Source organism: Vanessa tameamea, chromosome 4 (genome assembly GCF_037043105.1).
Source record: "Vanessa tameamea isolate UH-Manoa-2023 chromosome 4, ilVanTame1 primary haplotype, whole genome shotgun sequence".
NCBI lineage: Eukaryota > Metazoa > Arthropoda > Insecta > Lepidoptera > Nymphalidae > Vanessa > Vanessa tameamea.
Window position 1 is genome coordinate 544,529 of NC_087312.1, and position 21,810 is coordinate 566,338.

Genomic DNA, 21,810 nt, shown 5'->3' on the forward strand with positions numbered 1-21,810 from the left:
CATTCCACCGTTGGTGGGCTTGGGGTGTTTACTGACCATATCTTATTTTTTCTACCATTTATGTAGCCAATCAGCATTAATTCGGACAGATTTTTGGTTACAAACATTTTTTGCTCATCGACTAATAAAAAATTTATACAATTATTGTAATCGAATCAAAAAAAGATATCGGAAACTTTTATCGAAATAATTTTTGTTGTTTCATTTGAATTGAAAATCTTTTCGAATTTCACGTTTGCACTTTCCTTCAATTTTTACGCGGCGTTATAGCAACACGATGTTACGTCTACATATTATTACGTGACGAGAAATCGTTGTACCCCAAGAAAACGTTGTACGGTTGTTCAAGAATATTGCGCGCACGAAGGAGTTCCGATTTGAAGAGCTAAAATATTACGTAACAGTATGCGTTAATTACATTACGTTGTAAAATTAAACGTTAATTTTTTTTTAATTACTATATTTGCATAACGTTACAAAACATAAAAAAAGTTCCTAGTTTTCGATGTTGCCACATGCAGGCACACTAGAATAAAAAAAAATAAAAAATACAAATTAAAGATACTGCAAAGACACGGACAATATTTCTATATACACATAAATATAACAATGAAACCTTTCACAGTTCCTTCGTACCGCCAAAGACAACACGCCTAAACTGAAAAATAAATAACCATTTTGTCTTTTTTGCGTTTTTAATGGCACCTGGTCCTCCAGCTGAGCCACACACATATGCACGCAATACTTGTTACAAAAATATATTAAAATACTTACTAATAATTCTAACAAATTTAATGATTGCTATTTTATAATAATATTATTGAAAATTTCGGTAAAATGTTTGACCACTATACGACCACCAGTAAAATATATTTATTTATATTTCAAAATAATGTTTAAAATTTTTTTTCCAAATTAAATATAATGTAAAACAAGGTATATCAAATATCTTTTCTCTGCTTAAAATATGGACCTAATCCTCATTAGATTAGGAGTTATAATTCTATGTAGCTGAATGCCCAAAAGCTTGTATAATTAAGAGTCGGACATAAGAATACTGTCATTTTCCGAAATGTAATTATGTGCGCCTCTTTGATTTCCCCGGGGCGGGACCGCCTCCAGCGGTCTGCTAGATAAACACGTCGCTCCGTTCATTACACGAAAAACCTATTTGCTTAAGATCTTGGTAACTAAAGACTTTCAATGGATATATTCATAACAATTACTTAGAGCTGCATTGTGTTACACTTATAAACAAAATATTTTTAAAAATGTAGTACTTTTAAACTCATTATTATATAGTTTAATAGTAACTGGCTATGAGATTTAATAAAACTGGCTATGAGATTTATTAATTTAATTATAATGTTTTGAATACACAAAGAAACAGATAAATATCAATTAACTCAACTAAAATCTTTCAAAAGATAAAATTCCCATTTATTCATATTCAGAATATTTGTTTCAGAGATGCCATTATTCCAATATTTCACGAAGCGTCGAGGCAGTCTGCCTCACAAACGGGCCCGACTGTCGCTGACGGAAATTGTGGCTTCCACCAATTCACTCGCTCCAAAAACAAAGCCTTCACCAATTAACGTCGATGTTTGCGTCTGCCGAGCTATAATTGATCATATTTTCCCTACTTCACTTGTTTCTACGAACTTTTGTATTCCACTTTACTGTGAAATATATCGAAATTGAATCGTTTTCTTTCAAACATAATTAGTAATTTCATTACAAAGCAATCTTCTGGCGTCTCATTAGACTTTATGAGGACATCTGTATAAAATAATACAGCATTTAATGTTAATAAATAAACAGGCATGTGTGTATTTAGTTCATTTTAAGCCATGTTGAACACGACAGGATAATAGTTCAAAGTCAAAATACATTTGAATACAATGTCGAGCTAAATATTATAGCGAAGATTATCAATGCATAATGGCGGTGTCGTAACAGCAAACATTTCTGAATACAGGCTGTTCACACAAACACGTTATATTTCTCTGAATTAAATAAGTATTGGCGACAGGAAGAAGCGTATTCAGCTTCGCAGAATTGACAGCGAAAATGTTTTTGTAATGCGACTTCCAGTGTATAATATCAAATGAGTGTCTACAAGGTACTTCTTCATTGTATACTGACAGTTATTCGCGTCTTTAGTTTAGCGTAAGTTAAATGTTCGTAATATTTTTTTATAAAATAAATATATATACATTATATATACAAACATGTTGATAATTTCTTACAAGAAACAAGTACTATATGCCGAGAATTCACCCTTTTGTAACGTTTTGTGAAGATACCTTTATTAATACAATTACCTTATTATTTTATTGATGTGTATTTCTGTAACGCAGTTTATTGTTTGTAACAATGATACTACTATACTACAGTACTACTCATCACATTAGTAAACTTCGAGAGAAAATAGGCATAATACTACGCACTAGATATCGCGACCTGAACTGCAGTCCGCACACCTAACTTCAGTGTGGCTTCGCCATTCGTTCAGTGCTGACGCATACGGAGCGGCGCTAATGATTTGAAAATCCTAATCAACAAAATGAACCTGAATTTAAAAAACAATTCTGTAGTCGAGTGAGTAAAATTACATGTCGTTCAAGTGATTGAATTTCTAGCTAATATCGTAATACCGCGAAAGAAAAAATATTTATTTATTTAAAAATCGTGTGTCACTTCTGCGGTGTAAAATCTATTTGGACGACATATTGTTATTTGTTACACTAAGTCGAACAAAACGCGTAAGCGCCATGATATTCTCGCCGGGACGTTTTTGGTTCCGATAAAACTGTTCCCAATAAGCCAACTAGCGCTTTATGTTTTAATAGTTTGATTAGATCATATAACAAAGATTTAGCGCTGCAGCGAAATTTACTTACGGACACATTATTTATATAAACACTCTTGTCTTTCGTAGAATATATTATGTCAATGGGGAGGGTTAGCTATATTTTACACGTATTTTTTTTTTTTTTTATATTAGAGGTGGCAAACGAGCAGGAGGCTCACCTGATGGAAAGTGACTACCACCGCCCATGGACATCTGCAACACCGGGGGGCTTGCAGGTGCGTTGCCGGCCTTTCAGGAAAGAGTACGCTCTTTCACGTATGAAGTCGGGACGTTCAACTAGTATTCTATTATAATTGCATTTATTCAATATAACCGTATTAAAACTGCTAGACAATGATTTATTAATAAAGGTTACAAGTAAATAGCGAATACTAAAACTAATACACATTACACTTATTATTCAACTGTATCCCGCAGCTGATTTCCCCGGACGCCCGTCAGGAGTGTCCCGGCCGCAAGTACTCCGATATACACACAAGATATCCAATGCAACACATTCAATTATGTACGTTATCTTGATTAGAAACTCCGAAAGTACCTTAAGTCCTTACAATATAGCTTGACTGGGATGACAATATAACTTCGTCGTAACGTCTAACAAATAACTTGTTAACGCACGAAAAATTCTTCGTATCTGGGATGAGTGATCAAAATGTATACGAGTATCAAAAACAAGTAGGTTCAAGTTTAAAAGCGCCTTTGAACCGTCATTTCATTATTAGATTAATTAAATTAGTCTATTGATGGCAAAAAGCTTCGTATGAATAGGACATCTCTTCATACTCATTGATTCTTCTCGGACCTGAAAATTGTCCAGAAGGAGAAGATAAATCCTGAGAAAGTGCTTAGTTACGAACCGGCGGTAGTTTTTAATAAATAAGCAAGTTTAATACTTCTTTGTTGGATATAGATTTTGACTTGACTACGTATGACGGATGTAATTCGTTCATCAATATATAAAATATATTAATATTAAATAGCTTTGAAGAAATATGGTAGAATAAGTTACTCATCTCCTCTACAAAAGCATCATTGCCCAGCAGTGGGATTATAGCACTCATATCAAATTCATTTTTGTAAACAAAACCAATAAATAAATAAGTCGTTCTCCTTTTACTTCCGACATTTCGACATATATTAATTACAATAATACTTCCTTACGTCTAGAAAATAACGTTCACCTGTACCTATATTTTTCATTGAATTCATTTAAAATGCTTTTAGTTAGAAGTAGGTTAGAAACATGTCCTCTAAGAGCCAGCCGGGATAAATAAAAGACTTAACTAGTCACACTAAGAGCGTAATAAATCGCCAGGCGTTCAGTTGGCGCGGGATTTATACCGGAGAATACAGATAAAACAAAACGATTTCGTTTAAAAGTCAAGAATACGACGTAAAGAATCTAATTGAAGTTTTACTTATGAGACTTTCTTCGATACTAAGTTTCTTCTAACTACGCCCAAAATAAAAGTACCTGACAGAACCTGTACGTGTTCCAAAGGGATTTTCTCTTGAGACGTGGTGAACAGCTTGTTCTAACTAATTTATAAAATGCTTTTCTCATATGGCAGAATCTTATATGACAAATGAAGCTTTCCTGATTACGTTTCCTTCGTCGCCACGAGATAAATTATAAGTACAAATTAGGTAAACTCAAATCTACTTGTCAAAATTAGAACCGGCAAGATTTGGTTAATATGTATACACACCTTTAACCTCGGGATCTGTAGCCTTATCTAGAAGCAATAAGGATTCTGCCCACGACATCGCCTCAAGCCATGACCGTGTTATTATTTTAAGCACTTTATTATTAGACTGAGGTCATATCTCTGTGGTTTTTTCAATGTTAAATAACTATAAAATCTATATTTATAGATAGTACCAAACAAAGTCGCTTTCTGTTTCTTTCAGCATCTCCCCTTTTTTTAAACCACTCAACGCTTGATACGGTTCACTAATCGAACGAACGACATACGAGGAAGGTTTGTTTACATCGTTTGTTGAAAAAAACTGAACGATGACAGTATTTTGTCCAAAAAACTGTTTCCGGTTGCTTATATGGAAAACGCTTGTTTAACCTTAGTTCTTAAAACAACTGAAAATTGTGCGAAAGCATCACAGTAGCCATAATCTTTACTAATCATAATTCTTTTACTACATATTTGAGAAGCCATTTTCTTTATTTAAATAAAATCAAATCAAATCAAAATACTCTCTATTTGAATAATGCTAATAGTACTAGTAGTAAAAGTAGGATCATAAAAGGACTTCTGAATCGTCACGTTACAGTGTTAAATTAAATGTACCATAAATAAAAGATATAATAATAACTCTTATTCAAATGAATATGTTTGTTACTTTGGTTATTAAATACGGGAAAATGCAAGGCAATTTTCTTTTGCACAATAATATTCGAATGAATACGTTGAAACATATAGTTTTTAAATGAAACAAAAATCGTTCGCTGTGAAACGGGTCGGGTACGACCCAACTGTAAAAATAAATATTCGACCTTGGCAGCTAAAATTATCTTAAATATTTCTCACTCATTGCGCACTGAATATGTATATAAAATAACAAAGAAATAAATATAAAATAAATATACCTACATAATATTTTCTTACAAAGCGCTCATCTCATTTTCCTCATTATTAAATTTATAATAATAAATGACGTGAATAATTTGAAAAAAATCCACCCAAACCGATTTCTACATAAAATTGAAAAAAAATGAGATCCTAGAAAGGTATTCAACTGAACATAAATACAGCAGGACTATAAGACAAAATAGATGAATTTCTCGTTTATAAAACCGCACACAATAATAAAACGATGGCAATTCTAGTTTTCATCAAATTAATGAAACATGAAAACGCGTATCGAATATTCGATTTTGATATCGAATGCATTGAATGACGATTCGGGTTTAACGAACCTCGCTCACGAACTCATTAAGTTATCAGGATTAGTTCGTCCATCGCAACTTGTTCATTTGAGGACTTTATTTATAAAACTTATACTATAACAGTAATTTAACATACCGAGGACCTAGGCAGACATCCTAGACTAGGCCAATATAACATTATTACAGTTTTTCCAACAAATTCTCAAGTTATCCAAATTTCGACACTTCGAACTTCATTGGTCGGTGGCAGTTGATGACGTCATAAGCGACTAATAAAATAATTTCTTATTGTTAATCACTATTTATTTATTTAAACCTGAGTTTGTACCCAGAACTTCAGGATCAACACCCCCACAAAAGAACTGCGAAGTTCAACAAGAAAACATACACCATTTTTTTTCACATATATTTACTTTGTAGTTTTTCTACAAATACCTTTTACAGTGTAAGGGCTGACGCCGATAGGGAAAATTACATTAACGATAACGTCACTGAAAATAAAATATTAAGGGTTATATAACGACCAATTTCGAACGTGGTGTCATCCTAATACCGTTTATTTAAATAAAACAACACAACAATTTCGGAGGCTAATCGATTTAGACCATGAACACGAGCACTCGGTAGAGAGTAACTTCAATAAATATTTTTTAAACGAGAATAGCTTTAAGTGAACCCAATCAACGTTTAGGCTTGTACAATTTTGATGTTTTCAAAATTATTTTTTTGCCGCGAGAAATCTTGTCACCATTTGGAACGTCGTACATCATTTTATATTCAATGTAATTCAATGAAAACCGACTTTAATAAGTTACATATTTTAAGAAATAAATTGAAATATATGTAATAGAATGAACATAATAAGGAGACAATACTTAATCACCGTTAGTCGCTCCGTTTCTTCGTTTCTTTCTTTATAAATGAGTTAAGAGAACGTGCAAATATAAGTGGTCACCTCAGCCCATAAACATTAGAACTACAAGAAATATTAACCATTCCCTACAACGCACACAAACTATTATTTCCGTTTTGTCCGTAGTTATACTGACCGACTCAACCTTCTAACTCCAACACAAATTAAAAAGTATTACTGTTTGGCGGTAATATATGATACTATACAGACAGACTTGCAAAAAGCCTAAACATCAAGTAAATTTACTTGTGGTACACTTATGCTCAACAGAATATGTGTAACTATAAAATGAAATCTTGTAATAAAGAAAGAAATTTTCTACCAGTTTGTGGCCGATGTACGCATTAAACGGGAAGCAAATGGTCCATTTTGAATATGTAGATTTTCAAAAATAAGCCTTTTTAATCATTGACAGCATAAACAGTCTTTTCACCATGGAATCGTAGTCTATTACCTAACTGCAGTTATTTAAGAAGGTTTTTTGAGCTGGAACAGCTCAACAAATTGTAACAATCTTTTTTTGAAATCTGTTGAAAACGGTGGGTGAGATGCCATTTTAGATAGCAGACCTTCACAATGTATTGTACCGAATAAAGGTTTGTTACTGAATCATTGTAATTACCGTCGCAGAGATATACTCCGTTATGTATTGTCGTAGAAAAACGTAGACCCGATGACGTGAACCGCATTGCTCTCAACATTACAAGAACTGTTCTCATCACGTCTTCGTCATCTTGGTTATTATTATTAGTAAATAAATGGACTATTTTTACTTTCACTATTGCGACAATATTAAAGAAATCCAAAAAAATAATTAAAAATAAACTTTTTATATAGCGAATATCGGTATTGAAAGTATGATCTATCACTGTGAGAATTTAATTGATATGATGAGCCATTTTTGATTAAATCCGAAATTAAGACAAGGAAAGTTTACCTACCTTATCATGAACCTATGAACATTTTAAAGTTTACCTTGAAATCAAATTCACTAGCGATATACACTATGATGGGAAGATCGGGTGAGAGAAAAAGAGATTGCGGACTTAACCTCGGGCAAGTGCAACTCTGTTTCCTTATTATTATTTTTCCTTTCTAATTCATAATGCGAAAGAAATCATATTGAACGAACCCTGTAACGGTTTTTTACATGTGTTTACACCAATACACGCAGCGTTCCGGAGAAGGCTCTAAATCTTCTCCTCTAGAGAAGAGAATCCTTTGCCCGCCTTTACAATTAAGTCTTCATTCAATCAGTCCATTGGTGGATATGAAATGAAAATTATTAAAGACAAGAGTTTATTATAATAAATTAATAAACGTTGAAATTGTTTGTAATGCAGCTTGAAAGTGGAAATAAATGTTGTTGTTACAAAGGATTTTCTCTTGCGCTGCACGTCGTCGGCTATTATAGAACAAATAGTATTAATGCACCAAGAACAAAATGTAATTTGCTAGGTTGAAAGCGTATCATTTATTTGAAATAACATAAAATATTAAACGACTAGCCCACTAAATCCTAAGGATGCTGTACAGCACTAATCTTTACAAATAAAACCATTAGATACCACCTGCTATATGAATCTCTCCAATGAACTATTTAAAACCAACAGTGAATCTTGCAATCGCGATGTAGAAATATCAAAGATTTGACATAACGCCATCTAGTATTCAGAAGTAGCAAACGTGAATAGTGATTAAGCCAGACGTAACATCTTAGTTCCTTAATCTTCCCTATTTGGAGGTGCATCGGGAAAAACCTGGGAAGAACCCACGAAAGAGACAGTGTTGGTTTTTTTATACAATTGTTGGTGCATTTCATATTTTTATTTGAAACAATCTGGACAAGATCTTTCCTTGCTTAAAATAACACAACCGTTCTTTGACATTTCAATATAACATTTGTGAAATATACATTTGATTTTGGCATAAGTATAGATGAAAATTTCTACAAAATCTTGTATGTTTTTACGAACATACTTCACGAAGATTAATGTAATCAAATCAAAATATGAATAAACAAGTTAAATTGACAATATAATGGTTAATTAAAACAAACCCTAAAGATAGTTACGAAAAGAAATGGAATGTTCTTGAACTTAATGCTCCGATATTTTATTCTTCGTTGCAATATCGTAGCGCAAGGAACATAACATATAGTTCAAAAGATCTGTGACGCATTGACCATATATTAATTCATTTACCATAAGGTGACCTGTTTGCCAGTCCCCTTACATATTTTATAAATACTTTTTTGTGTTAAAGTATAATACAAAACTAATTAATTTTTAGACAACTGCTCACCTTGTGAATAAAAGGATCCAGCCTATATCAAGAAAAAAATTGCAATAATATAATTGAGATGAGAAGAGATGGCCCATGGTTAGAACGCGTGCATCTTAACCGACGATTGCGAGTTCAAACCCAGGCAAGCACCACTGAATTTTCATGTGCTTAATTTTTCATCTCGTGCTCGGCGGTGAAGGAAAACATAGTGAGGAAACTTGCATGTCTCTAATTTCAACGAAATTCTACATGTGCATCCACCAACCCGCATTGGAGCAGCATTGAATATGCTCCAAAAGTTGTCCTTAAATAGGAGAGGAGGCCTTAGCCCAGCAGTGGGAAATGTACAGGCTGTTAATGCAAAAAATAATAATTCCCATAATTGTTAAATATTACATAAAAAGATCTGCCGAGTTCTCAGGTCCGAGCAGGTTTATTTTCGGAACGTGTGGTAGATTTTTGACAATCAATGACGCGTTGATGCTTGACGCTTGTATACAGATTTTTATTTTGACTTATTGTGTTTAATAAGCTTGTAGTATAATAAGTATGTTAAAATCAACTGTTAAGAGATTAAAAATGAAAATTGCAGACATAATTTCCTCAACCGGAACTCAAGAACGATAAAAAAAAAAATCCATTTTTACACAAAGCCCATTGTTATTGGTCGGGGTTTGTAATGGAGATGCCAGTAATCCCGTGATCCCAACAGCCAGGTGCGGATTAAAGGCTTTTTAAGAAGTCCAAATTCTCAAGTCGTTACGACCACGAACGCTACCGGAATTACTAAATATTTTGTGTTGTTTTGACAGAGTCGAAACCTTTGATCGTGTCTTCGTAAACTTCAAACTCTAAATCATTTTGCTTTAGAAATAGCTCTAAACACGTGACCTTGGAATATTTTTTTGCATGTAAAAGACGCAAGATTCCACTACAAGATTCGGGTTGAATTTGATATCGATTTTTTTATGTGACTCAATTGTTATCATTTTAAGCAAAATAGATTTTTTTTTATATAAAAACTATATTTTTATGAAATTTGGCCACCTGATGGCAAATGACCACTGCACATTGATATCGTCGCCGTAAGAAATATGGACCTTTCTGTACATCACACCAATGGGCCAAGAACCTTAGGTGCTAAGGTATTATGTCCTGCAGTTACACTGAAACACTTACCCATCAAACGGGAACAATATTAAGCACTGCTGTTTAGTGGTAAAATATTGGATGAGTGGGTGGTGCCTAATCAGACAGGCTTGTACTTACTACCAAGTAAATTCATTGATCATTTAAAAAACGTCAATTAAATTCAGAAACCAGCGCACAGAAAGAGAATAGAGTCTGTTAGAGATTATAGAATGTTTATTTTTATTGTTAGGAAATTTATTTAAATAAATATTATAGTGAAAACTCTAAAAACTAACCTCATGGTTTAGAAATGAATCACAGAAGCGAAAAAATAACTTACTCATATTGTTAAAAATTGTATTTATTGTAGAGTCGTATAATTATTTCATTGTTTTTAAATACCGATCGCTGCTCAACCTACAGGTATTAATCACACTCAATAATTTATCAAAATCGGTCGAGCAGGAGGCTCAATGTCATACACACGGACAGAAGAATTATATACATATAGTTATTATGTTATTAGTATATTCAAGATAATATAGTTAAATATACAAAAAATTCCGAAATAACCAGTCCCGCCTCATTGAAGATTCGTAATCGACCGACGTAAATTGTCGTGGGGTAGTAAAGTAAAATTTTAGAATTATTACCATCCTGGGGGCTGTTTCATCCCGTTTCAGTCGGGCCGCGGAAATATGTATATTTCCATAAAACGTCCCCGTTTTATTTCTGCCTCGTTTCGCCTGTCATCGGGGTATTAAAAAGTTAAGTTGTGATTGAACCATAAAAGGAAACTTTTTAAGCATTCATAAAAATATAACGAAATCAGAATTAAATTCTTAACATGAACTTATACATGTAAGTTTTATCAAAAAATACTTTCTTCGAGCTCTTGCAAGTACTTTTTGATAATTTTCTGTCTTCAATCATTCGACAGTGTACAATCTTTACTTAGTGGTAGGGCTTTGTTTCCTTGTAATTTCCTTCAGCATAAATAACTTTAATTAATAATATAAAACTTCAGTCATACTCAACACTTAACCATTACGAAATCGAAATATAGGAACGATACCGAGATTCAAAATGAACTCCCGACAAAGATTCTCAATTTGTCCTTGATGATCTATTATTGAATGAGCTTGCGCTGAGGCAATTTGTGACATACGCGTTGTAAGTCCTGGGGGGTCGTATTGAGGAAATAGGATCCTGCTAGATCGTAATGGACGGACGTCGAATCATAACAACGCCCTATTGGTAGGAAATAAGAAAAGAGCTCGGGGAGCTGTAAAAATGTTTATCGTGGACGAGGCAATTTGTACGATTTGACATGTCTGAAACATTCGATACTTACAAACACCGTGAGTGTTAGCTCGCTACTTAAATATATAAAGGCCATTCAAGTATTAAGTGCTGGGAAGGGGATTAAGTTGTTTCCTTTTTTTGTTGACACCGAGCTTAAAGGGGGAGCCACACGATCAACCCTTTTAAATAGTTTTATTTATGTGACTTTGTGATTTATAAAGGTCAGGTCTCAGATCAAAATCATCAAAAATTCTCAAAGAACCAAAATTAGGGGCTATTTTTTCTCTTTAATATGTAGAGCAGTAGTTAAACCTTTTATTTTTAAGAAAATGAACTGAGGACGACAAAGAAAAATAAGATATATATAAAATTAATGTTTAAATGACTATTGCAGTTGGAATTCGTTGAATAGCAATTTAATTTTCAAGGCAAATATAACCCGCATATGCCCTCACCGGTGATAAAGCATGGTGTTAATTATTTAAACTATAAAATGCATCGAACTTAAAACTTAAAAAGATAACGAACTATTTATGTTCTATAAAAATAAAAATAAATTAAAAATATTATCGATGATATAAGGAAAGAATGAAAATTTTATTTAGGACACGGTACAATTGAAGAAAAACCTGACATTCTTTTTGTAATATTTTTTTTATATACAAAACAGATAGATAGACAAAATATACAATACTTAATCTTTAAAAAAAACAACACAATGCAGAGCAACAACAGCAATCGTGGCAGCACTTAAACAGGTGTACCATTCAGCATCCAAGTTGGGTTCTAAAGCTATGGTTATAGGAAATATTATATTTTCAAAACATTTAGAACATTCCTTCACGAAGAATATAAGAGATATTAATAGCTTAATATATAAATATAAAGCAAATACCTATAATTTTATCATATTACTTATACCGGCTTCGTCCGTTCGTCACGTGACGTGATTAGATCGCATTGTGATACTTGGAGCCATTCCTGTAAATTATTATGACCAACACTTGTATAGATCGTCTTTTCTTATCTCGTATATTAATTACATATTGCAATATTTCAAATTAATTAACTACACCTTAACATATATTTATATAAACACTATATTTTAAATTAATTAAAAAAAAAATTAAGTTCAATATTAAAAGTTAATACAGTTAATGCCTCATTATTCGCTACAGACTTTTGCATCTTAAGGAGCAGATTTTTTATGGTAGGTGAACTGGCAAATAGGCAACCAGACTATAAGTGATCACCACTGCGCATAGACATTGATAATGTAAGAAGGATTAATCATACCTCATCTCACCAATTGGGTTCCAACTACAGAACTAAAACGTTATGTCATACCGAATCACAACAATACAATATATTGATGTTTGCTGGTAGAATTTATGACGGGTGAGTGGTACGTGTCCAGACAGGCTTGCACAAAACATTACCATCCAGTAAAAATGTATATTCCACAACGCTGCTCCAATAATACTTACTGTGTACATAAATGACAAATTTATCCAACAAATGCAGTTCAATTCAACCCAATATCGCTCACCACTGGATCAATTATTATCAATCGTGTGAAAACCCTAATGTGCTTAGTCTGCTTTCCTGTACGATCAGCAATTTTATTAAATTCACAAATATAAGATGAAATTAAAAAAACACCTTTGTAGCGACAAAAGGAAATATAATATTTTATTAGCGACGCCGCAGAAGCGCGGTCGCGCGTGTAATACATAAAAATGATTTACAAAACGCCGGTTGTCTTCGGCCATTCCCGGGACAAAGATTTATCGTGTTGACAAAAATGTTATACGATATATTTCTATTTAATTCGGTAGCATAGAGTATTTAAAACCGGAATTAAACGACTGATAAATAAACTTTAACTCGAAATATTAAAGTTCAATTTATTTAACTTTATTGTCCAACAAATAAAAGACTGGACTTTAGGTTTTCCTGTATTTTCTTCAAGATACGCAAATTACAAAAACACAAAAGTGTTATTACAAATAGTTAGACGTGACTGGAATAGCTTATTTTAGTAGAAAACGCGACGACTTGACGTTTAAGTTATCATATTTCATTATATTTTAACTTTTTAAGATTTTTAACACAATTAAATATAGTTTCACTTAAAAAATTAATAAGCCAATCTTATTTAACGACCCATTACAGCCTGTTTACCAGCTTTCTAAGATTTAATCACAAAAACTAATCGTAAAAGTTTAGAATCCAATCGGAACACTCACTGCACTAAGTGACGAGTTTAATTGCCTTCCACTGTAGATCGTCTTCGCGAAGCATCCAGAGAAAATTACAATCAATGCAAGTGGACGCTATTTCTGTTCTTGTATTTATTGCCCTATTTCCTACTGTTCTGCTTCGTTTAATTTTAACCTGTATTGTTCACGTAGACATAATATGCGTGCACCTTAAATCTTCAGTATAAAGTATTTTATTTTATTACATTCGAGATATATATATATATATATATCTATTTAAAAATGATGTCTTCTAACATATACTCGAACATAATAAATTGTTTTGTCTGTTTTTTTTTATTTTCTTTCTCTGTTACTCTTTGTATTCGTATATTTTTACTTTTTTTTTATTGTATTAGGCGAATTTCTTTTATACGTAAGAACTTATACATACTGTCAATTTTGAATGTATTAATTCGACGTTATATATGGCAACATCATGAGGTTTCTTCTTGTACTGAGATCTAACTAAAATAGATAAATATGTATCTGTACGTCATAAATTAGATCAATAATAGGTTGTAATAACCCAAAAAAAAAACATTTTTTTAAAGTAAAAGTCCAGTTGAATCTTATACTCGACGCTAATGAAGGAGCACATCGTGAGGAAATCTACATATTATGTTAAATTGTGTCCCGCAATGGAACAGCATCGCGGAGGAAGATCCAAATCTTCTGCTCAAGAGGCCGATGTATTAAACAATAATGAAAAACATTTTCAATTTTCATCTTTTATTAGCCTATTTCGCAATACCGGCAGAATAAGCTTGCGGAATTAGGTACCGCAGATAAACCGGAAGATTATTGTACATTAATAATCTACTTGTTATTTTGTTAGTATTATATTTATACAAGTAAAATTGATTACCTGCATGAATTTTTAAACAGAAAGATTGTTCCGTTTATACAGTTTCTTGAAAATGTTCAATTAATTAATCGAAATATACTTTTTTAAAGGCTTTCACAGGTACTTTTGAATCTGAATTTACAGAGTTAAATTTAACAAATGTACCAAAGCTTCGAAAATAACGCTAAAAACTTAGCAATTTCTCTGTTCGACCAATCAAAAAATGAAATATAATAATCTTATATTAGTTAAATTTATGTATCTTGGACATCAACGAATACTAACGCCAAGTTCCTTAATCATCTGAATCAGGAGAGGCGAAACCGATATATTTATACTTGATAATAATATTTACATGCAAATATATGAATCAGCCGGCGTAACGTAAGCCCTATCTGCAGGGCGCCAATTGTAAAAACAATTCTCACTTTATCATAATCAAATCGAAAGGATAATCTTGGCCGTTTTATTACTCTACTAACACAACGATCGATCGAAGCTGGATCGAAATATAATCGGAATCGTATTGTAACCGACAAAAATAAGTCGAATCGGCTCTCAGTTACGATTTAGCTGATTTGTGGTTTGTGAGAAATGATCGAGGCCGAAACGAAATAGAATCGAAAACGTATCAATATAAGTTAGTAGAATTACCCACATCATCGTTCTATCATTTTTCAATAACCTTTTCATCATAGCAGAGCACTGTTTAATAGAGTTGTTTTTTTTATTATGATATAGGTAGACGGACATAGACAATGGCGTTGTAAGAGATATTAACCATTTTTTACATCACCATTGCGCCACCAACCTTGAGAACTAAGATGTTACGTCCCTTGTGCTTGTAGTTACACTGGCTCACTCACAATTCAAACCGGTACACAACAATACTGAGTACTGCTGTTTGGCGGTACAATATCTGATGAGTGGTTGGTACCTACCACCAATTAAATTGTATTGTAACATAATGGTCTAATCAGGTTGGACAATCCTGATCTAAATAATGAATAGATAATCATTTGATGTGTAATAATATGAGATTTTCGTTAAAACTCTTCTTGTTTTAATAATTCACGTTGCAAAGGTCGGATTCCGTAAGCCAAGTGGAACGTTTCACAAAATTCTAATAGCTTGAGAAACAATTTACAAAAATTTACGAGTCCATATCGTTAAATATTTTTTTGGGCTTAATGCGGAAAATTATTAATTCCATTATCCCCGCCGCAATCACGGCTAACGAACGACCACGTGCCTTTTACACGTGGATTTTACTCTGTTTTATGTTAAAACCGCTCTAATTAAATACCATACATAAGTAAGTACAGTTACTATATTTTGCTTGTAAGAGAACCCGCGAATTTTTTTTTTTTTTGATAATAATCAATGAGCAACTGTAATACCTTTATATTCAATAAACATTTTGATATTCAATAATGTCATTACTGCATGATAAGATTCGAATCTCTATTTTTATGTTTTGGCATATTTATTAGCAAAAGTTTAAGAAATATATACATATATGCCCGACCTGTACAGGTTTCGCACTAGATCAGCCTGAGGAATCTGTGAATGTCTCCAGACCTTTTTTTTCTTGTCTAACAGTAAGAATTTGATCAAAAACATTCATCCAACTATAAAAAAAAATCTAGAACTTTATGATCGATTCATCGATTCATAATCGACGAATATAATAATTATTTATAGGTATACATATAAATAAAGATTCTTCGTAATATTAATAATTCATTTTGTTAATAGTTATAAAAGTTTATATTGATAAACGGCCAGTATCATATATTTATATTATTAAACAAATTCAATAAATTACGAAAATTAGGCAACATATAGGTCATAAATTACGATAAGTTTACAATTTAAACTTTTAACGTGGTAGTAAAATATTAGCAATAAACCATTTTAAACCAAAGGCTACCAAAGGCTAAGATTAAATCGGTAACACACGTATACATTTACTCCGGCCTCTGAATTTCACCGTGAAAATAAAAATCGAAATGAGTCGGCTCGTTAGGCGCGCACGTAATTCAATTCAGCTGATTCACGTTGACCCGCTATCGTACCGTGAACGTATTTATTTTTCATTAAAGTATTTACACTAAATATACAAACGAAATTTAAACCGCACGTCGTAGCTATCATCTTTATTAAATAGAAAGTCTCTTAATTGTTCTACCTAAATACGAATAGTCAGTACCGGCTCAACCATGTAGGGGCATGTACGTCTGCCACTTTACCCTTTTCTAGCTTCGAAAAATATATTGTTTCTACAACGCAATTTTATTCATTATCGTGATGTGTTTTACTATATTACAAAGATGCCATCACCCTATTCAAATAAGAGAATCATTTGGCTTCAACAATTTAATTATAATTTTTTTTTTAATTAGTTTTCTTAATGTTGGCCTGTCTAATGAACAATCTGACCCTACGAATTCTGAGTATATTATTCTTCATTTATATTCATAAATAAATGAGATACAAATTTATAAATGTTTAATAGTAACTATAGCAGTAGTAGAATAAATGAGTGCTTAATTGTAAATGATTAGGATTTATTATATATTAATAGATTAGAATGTGTATTACAGCCACTAGTATTACACATTCCTGTATAATTACAGGTGTAATTACAACAATTAATAAATCAATCAAGTTTTTGCTGCGTAAGGGTTAGGTCTAGCTTAGATCCTGTGGGTTTTGGTGACAAACAAGCAGGAAGGTTACCTGATGGAAAGTGACTGCCACCTATGCCATCTGCATCAACGGAGAGCATGTACGTCCCTGACGTTGTCGGCTTTTAAGGAAAGGTATAAAGCATAACTTTTATTAATAAGTAAAGATATTGAAGCATACATATTTCCAATAGAAGTCAATTTTTTTGCGCGTAATCCATGAACATTTATTGGTCACTGTAACTAAAGTTTGTTTATTTAAATAAAAATATATAATCATTTATACATTTAATTTATTTAAAAAAAACGTATTCTTTTAAACAAGGATTTATATTTTAACATCTTTTCTTTTAAAAACATTTAACAAAAAAATAAAAAACGTCGATGAGATGCCAATGTCAACTGTCAAAACTTTCACCAGCTGACAATGACAAGTTATTGTGTTCTATTGCGATGCAAAATTCAATAAAGAAGTCGTAAATATTATGGCGATGAGCTATTTAACAGAAAGCGAAGCTCCGCGGGATTTCCGCGTCTCCTCTACAGAGAGCGATGGACATTACACAAAATGCGTTCTATGTTACACAGTGAAGAGAAACTTCTATTGTGTAGATTGTGTTAGAAGTGGTAACTTTGTTCATTCCTCGATGCCTTATTCAGATAGGTGAGTGGCTTTGCGTAATTGCCGTATCTAAATGACTCATTTCGCAATCTAGATAACGCAATTAGATCAGTAATTGAGAGTAAATTTGTACTCGTTCACGATAAATATAATTATTTTAATTAATAAATGTTGCAAACAAAAGGTAGTAGTTTATAAATGATCCAAAGCTTTCCGAAAGCCATACGAAGGAAGTTTTGAGACCTATTGTGGTATGCTGTTTCTATACTGGCTTGTGGAATCGACTTTTGTAGAATTTCAACAGACATAAGCGGGTTTCATCACAATGTTTTCCTTCACCACCAAGTACAATATTGCATAATGTTAACATGATAATAACCGCAAATGATAACTCAGTTAAACCCAGCAATCTTTGTTTAAGATTCACAAGTTGTAACTACCGAGCAACCTCTTTTTACTTACTTTTGCAGATACTTTAAAGATTCAAGAAGAGAGATGTTATATTAAGCATTATTTGTTAAATATTACAAAATTATAATTTTCTTTACTTAACAAAGTAAACAAGATGTTTTTTAATATGAATCTACTTCTGAAATACATTTGCAGATGATGTGTTGAGTTAAGCTTCACAGCAAAACAATGATCTGACCAAAAGCTTTTGTTTAGATTTTCAGAGAAACAAATAAAACTAATGAGAATCAAAGTAAACCGGCAACATGTTCTAGAGAGATGTGAAAAGTTATTAGCACCAAAACTCAAAAAGGATATCCTCGTAACAGAAACAAAGCAATCCAGAGACAAGCTGGATCTATTAAGGTTAGCCATAGACCAACGAAGAAGCATAATTGACAATAAAAGAAAAGAACTTACAGAACTGAAAACCTACAACAATGAACTACGTTTAAAGCTGCCAAGGTATCAAAAAAGGGTGTCAAGTTTAGGGAAACATGCCCAATCACAAAGGATAGAGTTACAAACTAAAATCAGTCTCTATGGTGACCAGACACAGTCGTTAGCTGCCCTCAGAAGGTCAAGGATACGACAGCTCACAAGATATATTTTTCCCATCTATATGAGCTATGATCTAAGGTGTGAATCACTTAACTTTTAATAGTTATTGTATTTAAAACTCATTTAATTATTTATATATTAACTAGTAATATAGTACATATTATGTAGGTATATAGAATGTATATATTTCATCACCAGAAAATTAATTATATTACCATTTTAGTGATAGTATAGAAGATTTAGAGTTTCTTGGTGAAGATGTGGAGGAGGAGCCTCCAAAACGCCCTCAGTTACATATTGTAGCTCCGTGGATTGATATAAATGCAGACTACTCACACATACAGGCTTGGGGTAAAGTTGTTATACTATATTCGTATAGCTTTATCATTAATATTAATAAGCTTATGTCTTACAAATTAACTTTGAAATTATATTGTATAGAGTTATAATTTCTTTTTTTAATTAAAATTTTTCAATTTCAGTTTCACAAAACAAGGACGCTGCGGTATGCAGCGTGCCTACGTCCAACCCCGCCTACCGCACCAGCGCCGCGCTCGGGCTGGCGGCGCAGCTGGTGGCGCTGCTGGCCTGGACGCTTGACGTGCGTCTCCCGCACGCCATCGCGCTCAGGTATGACTTAGTTGCTATGATTTTGATATACATATTTTTTAAAGTCTTGATCATGCGTAATGTTATGATACCATAAGTAATGAGACGATTGGATATAAAAATCGTAGTATCATATAAGAATAAACGACTTCATGCTCCCGTACCATCCGCTCTCCGACACAGCTGTCGTTCGAAGCGGTGAATCGTTTTACTCGTCTACACGCCATTACCGCCCTGTGTCCGCAGCGAGTACAGCGACCCGCGCAGCTGGCGCGCGTGCGTGAGCCGCGTGCGCGCGGGCGCTACGGCGCTGTGCGCGCGCGCCGGCGTGCCGCCCCCGCCGCCGCCGCCGCCGCCCGCGCCCTCGCCCTCCCCCTCCCCCGCGCCGCTGGCCGCGCTGGCCGCGCTGCACGCGCTCGCACTGGCCGCCGCCGCGGACGACCCCGACCTCGGCAGGTGCGTGTGGTCCTTCGAGCCGGATACCGACGTGTGAGACGACACTCAGTGATGGCACGTGCTCGTGTGCAGGGTGGAGGTGTGGTCGACCCGGTGGAGCGCCTGCGAGGCGTGGCTGTCGGCGGCGGCGCCCGAGGAGCTGGACGAGCCCGAGCCGCCCGAGCACCTGCACTGGCCGGACAACGCGCAGGTACCGCGACTGCGATGTCTATCGTACTCGACGCAAGATAAACCCTTAAATACCGAAACTGTTACCGGAACTGGTTCAACTCACACCGAACCGGTTGTTGTCTCGCATGAAATTTGTCATGACTAAAACAGTGTGAATACCAAATCAAATATAGTTTAACTTCTGTACAAAGAGTTATTCTTTTAAAAATAAAACTGAACTTTGTAATACTAATGAACTGTCTCTACGGAACTATTCTGTGCCGCATCGCCTGTCTCACTTATCTTTGCAAATGTAAATTTCTGATGGAAACATATTTATTATCAGATGGAAGAACTAAGCTGCACTCCCCCTCCCGCTCCGTCGCTGGTGACGTCGGCGGCCGCCTCCATCGCCTCGATGTGGCGGGGATGGACAAAATGAACTGCGATAATTCTAGTCTCTGATAACTTACTGCACTCATAACAAATTATATTTTAAATCAAAATAAAGTATATTAGTTGTTACTTGTCACTAAAGATCGAAAATCATTGACATTAAACAAAAAAAAACCGGTTAATCATTAAGGCGACACTTTACTTGTCGTTTACTGGTCTTGGGTTTTTTTTTGGTCAAATATTTGGCGTATGGATTGCAAAATCAAAATCCACAAATATCTTCAATATTGTTAACAATTTTCGCTTAAACAATGAACAATTTCGTTCGTACATAATGTAATATAAAAAACGCGAACAAGCCAAGTGAAGTGCCGCCCTAATATAATGCATCTTTGCCAAATAAAATTGTATTAAAAAAATATATGTATTCACCGGAAAATAGTAAGTACAATTCATATAGATTATACTAGAAACGCTGTTTGAATTTGTGTGTTCAGTAAATCATCATAAAAGTAACCATAGATTAAAAATATTTTACATTCTGATGACATTGTTATGACATTAGAAATTGCCGTGATAGAACTTCCTCAATTTTCATAACTAATATATATATTTTTTATTTAGTAACAAATAATAAATTTTATTATGCTTACTTAAGGGAGTGTTCATGTACCACGTGGTTCCAATATTTATTATTTTTACTTTGTTAATTCCAAAGTACATTGAAATTTAACTGTTGTTTCTTTATTTTTTATATTAATTTAATTGAATTACACTCAAGTAGATCAATCTATGAACTTATGAACGCTTCCTTAGACAAAATCATTCCCAGTAACAATTATAATAAATTAAAAGAGTTTGTTTTTGATAAAAATTTTTATTGATTTTAAATATTGTAAATATTTAGCTAGTAATAAAGGTTTTCTTTTTTAAAGCGTCGTTTTTATTATTAAACTTACATTCACTGTGACACGTGATAAACATAAATAAGACTAGCAACACTATACTGATAAAAAATAAATGCATATCAGACTTTGTACAATATTATCATAATTATGTTTATAATTTATTCTATATGTTATTAAAATATACATATCCACTCTGTAAACAAGTTCAGGCCGTTGATGCCTCACCTCACACGTTTGGTCATTTAGGATCGTGCATCGTTTTATAAGGAGCCCGTTTCCCCTTAGAGGTATATATTGCAATGAAATATTTCCAGTAATGCTTGTTATCGAAACCCTCCACCGGAGACGTCTGACACGTCTGACACGGCCGGCGGCGCGGCGCGCGCGTCCCGTGCGTGCGCGTGCGCGTGCGTGCGCGTCCACCGCCGGCGCGCGGCGCACA

At 33.7% G+C, this 21,810-nt stretch overlaps 2 protein-coding genes across 4 annotated transcripts in view; both read left to right on the forward strand.

Moving 5' to 3' along the window:
• The window catches only part of LOC113396688 (neuroligin-1-like), a 677,577-nt gene that overhangs the window by 351,200 nt on the left and 304,567 nt on the right, over window positions 1–21,810 (forward strand). The gene's annotated exons all lie outside the window — the stretch shown is intronic.
• Window positions 17,624–21,394, forward strand: LOC113396715 (beclin 1-associated autophagy-related key regulator). Of its 2 annotated transcripts, none has more exons than XM_026634770.2 (7): window positions 17,624–17,880; window positions 18,505–18,927; window positions 19,073–19,200; window positions 19,332–19,479; window positions 19,705–19,914; window positions 19,987–20,104; window positions 20,411–21,394. In XM_026634770.2, the coding sequence occupies exons 1-7, from the start codon at window positions 17,702–17,704 to the stop codon at window positions 20,504–20,506; spliced, it is 1,302 nt and encodes a 433-aa protein (XP_026490555.2). In that variant the 5' UTR covers window positions 17,624–17,701; the 3' UTR covers window positions 20,507–21,394. The 2 variants fall into 2 exon arrangements, with proteins under 2 accessions (XP_026490555.2, XP_026490556.2); XM_026634771.2 differs by having other exon boundaries at window positions 17,672–17,880; window positions 18,445–18,927.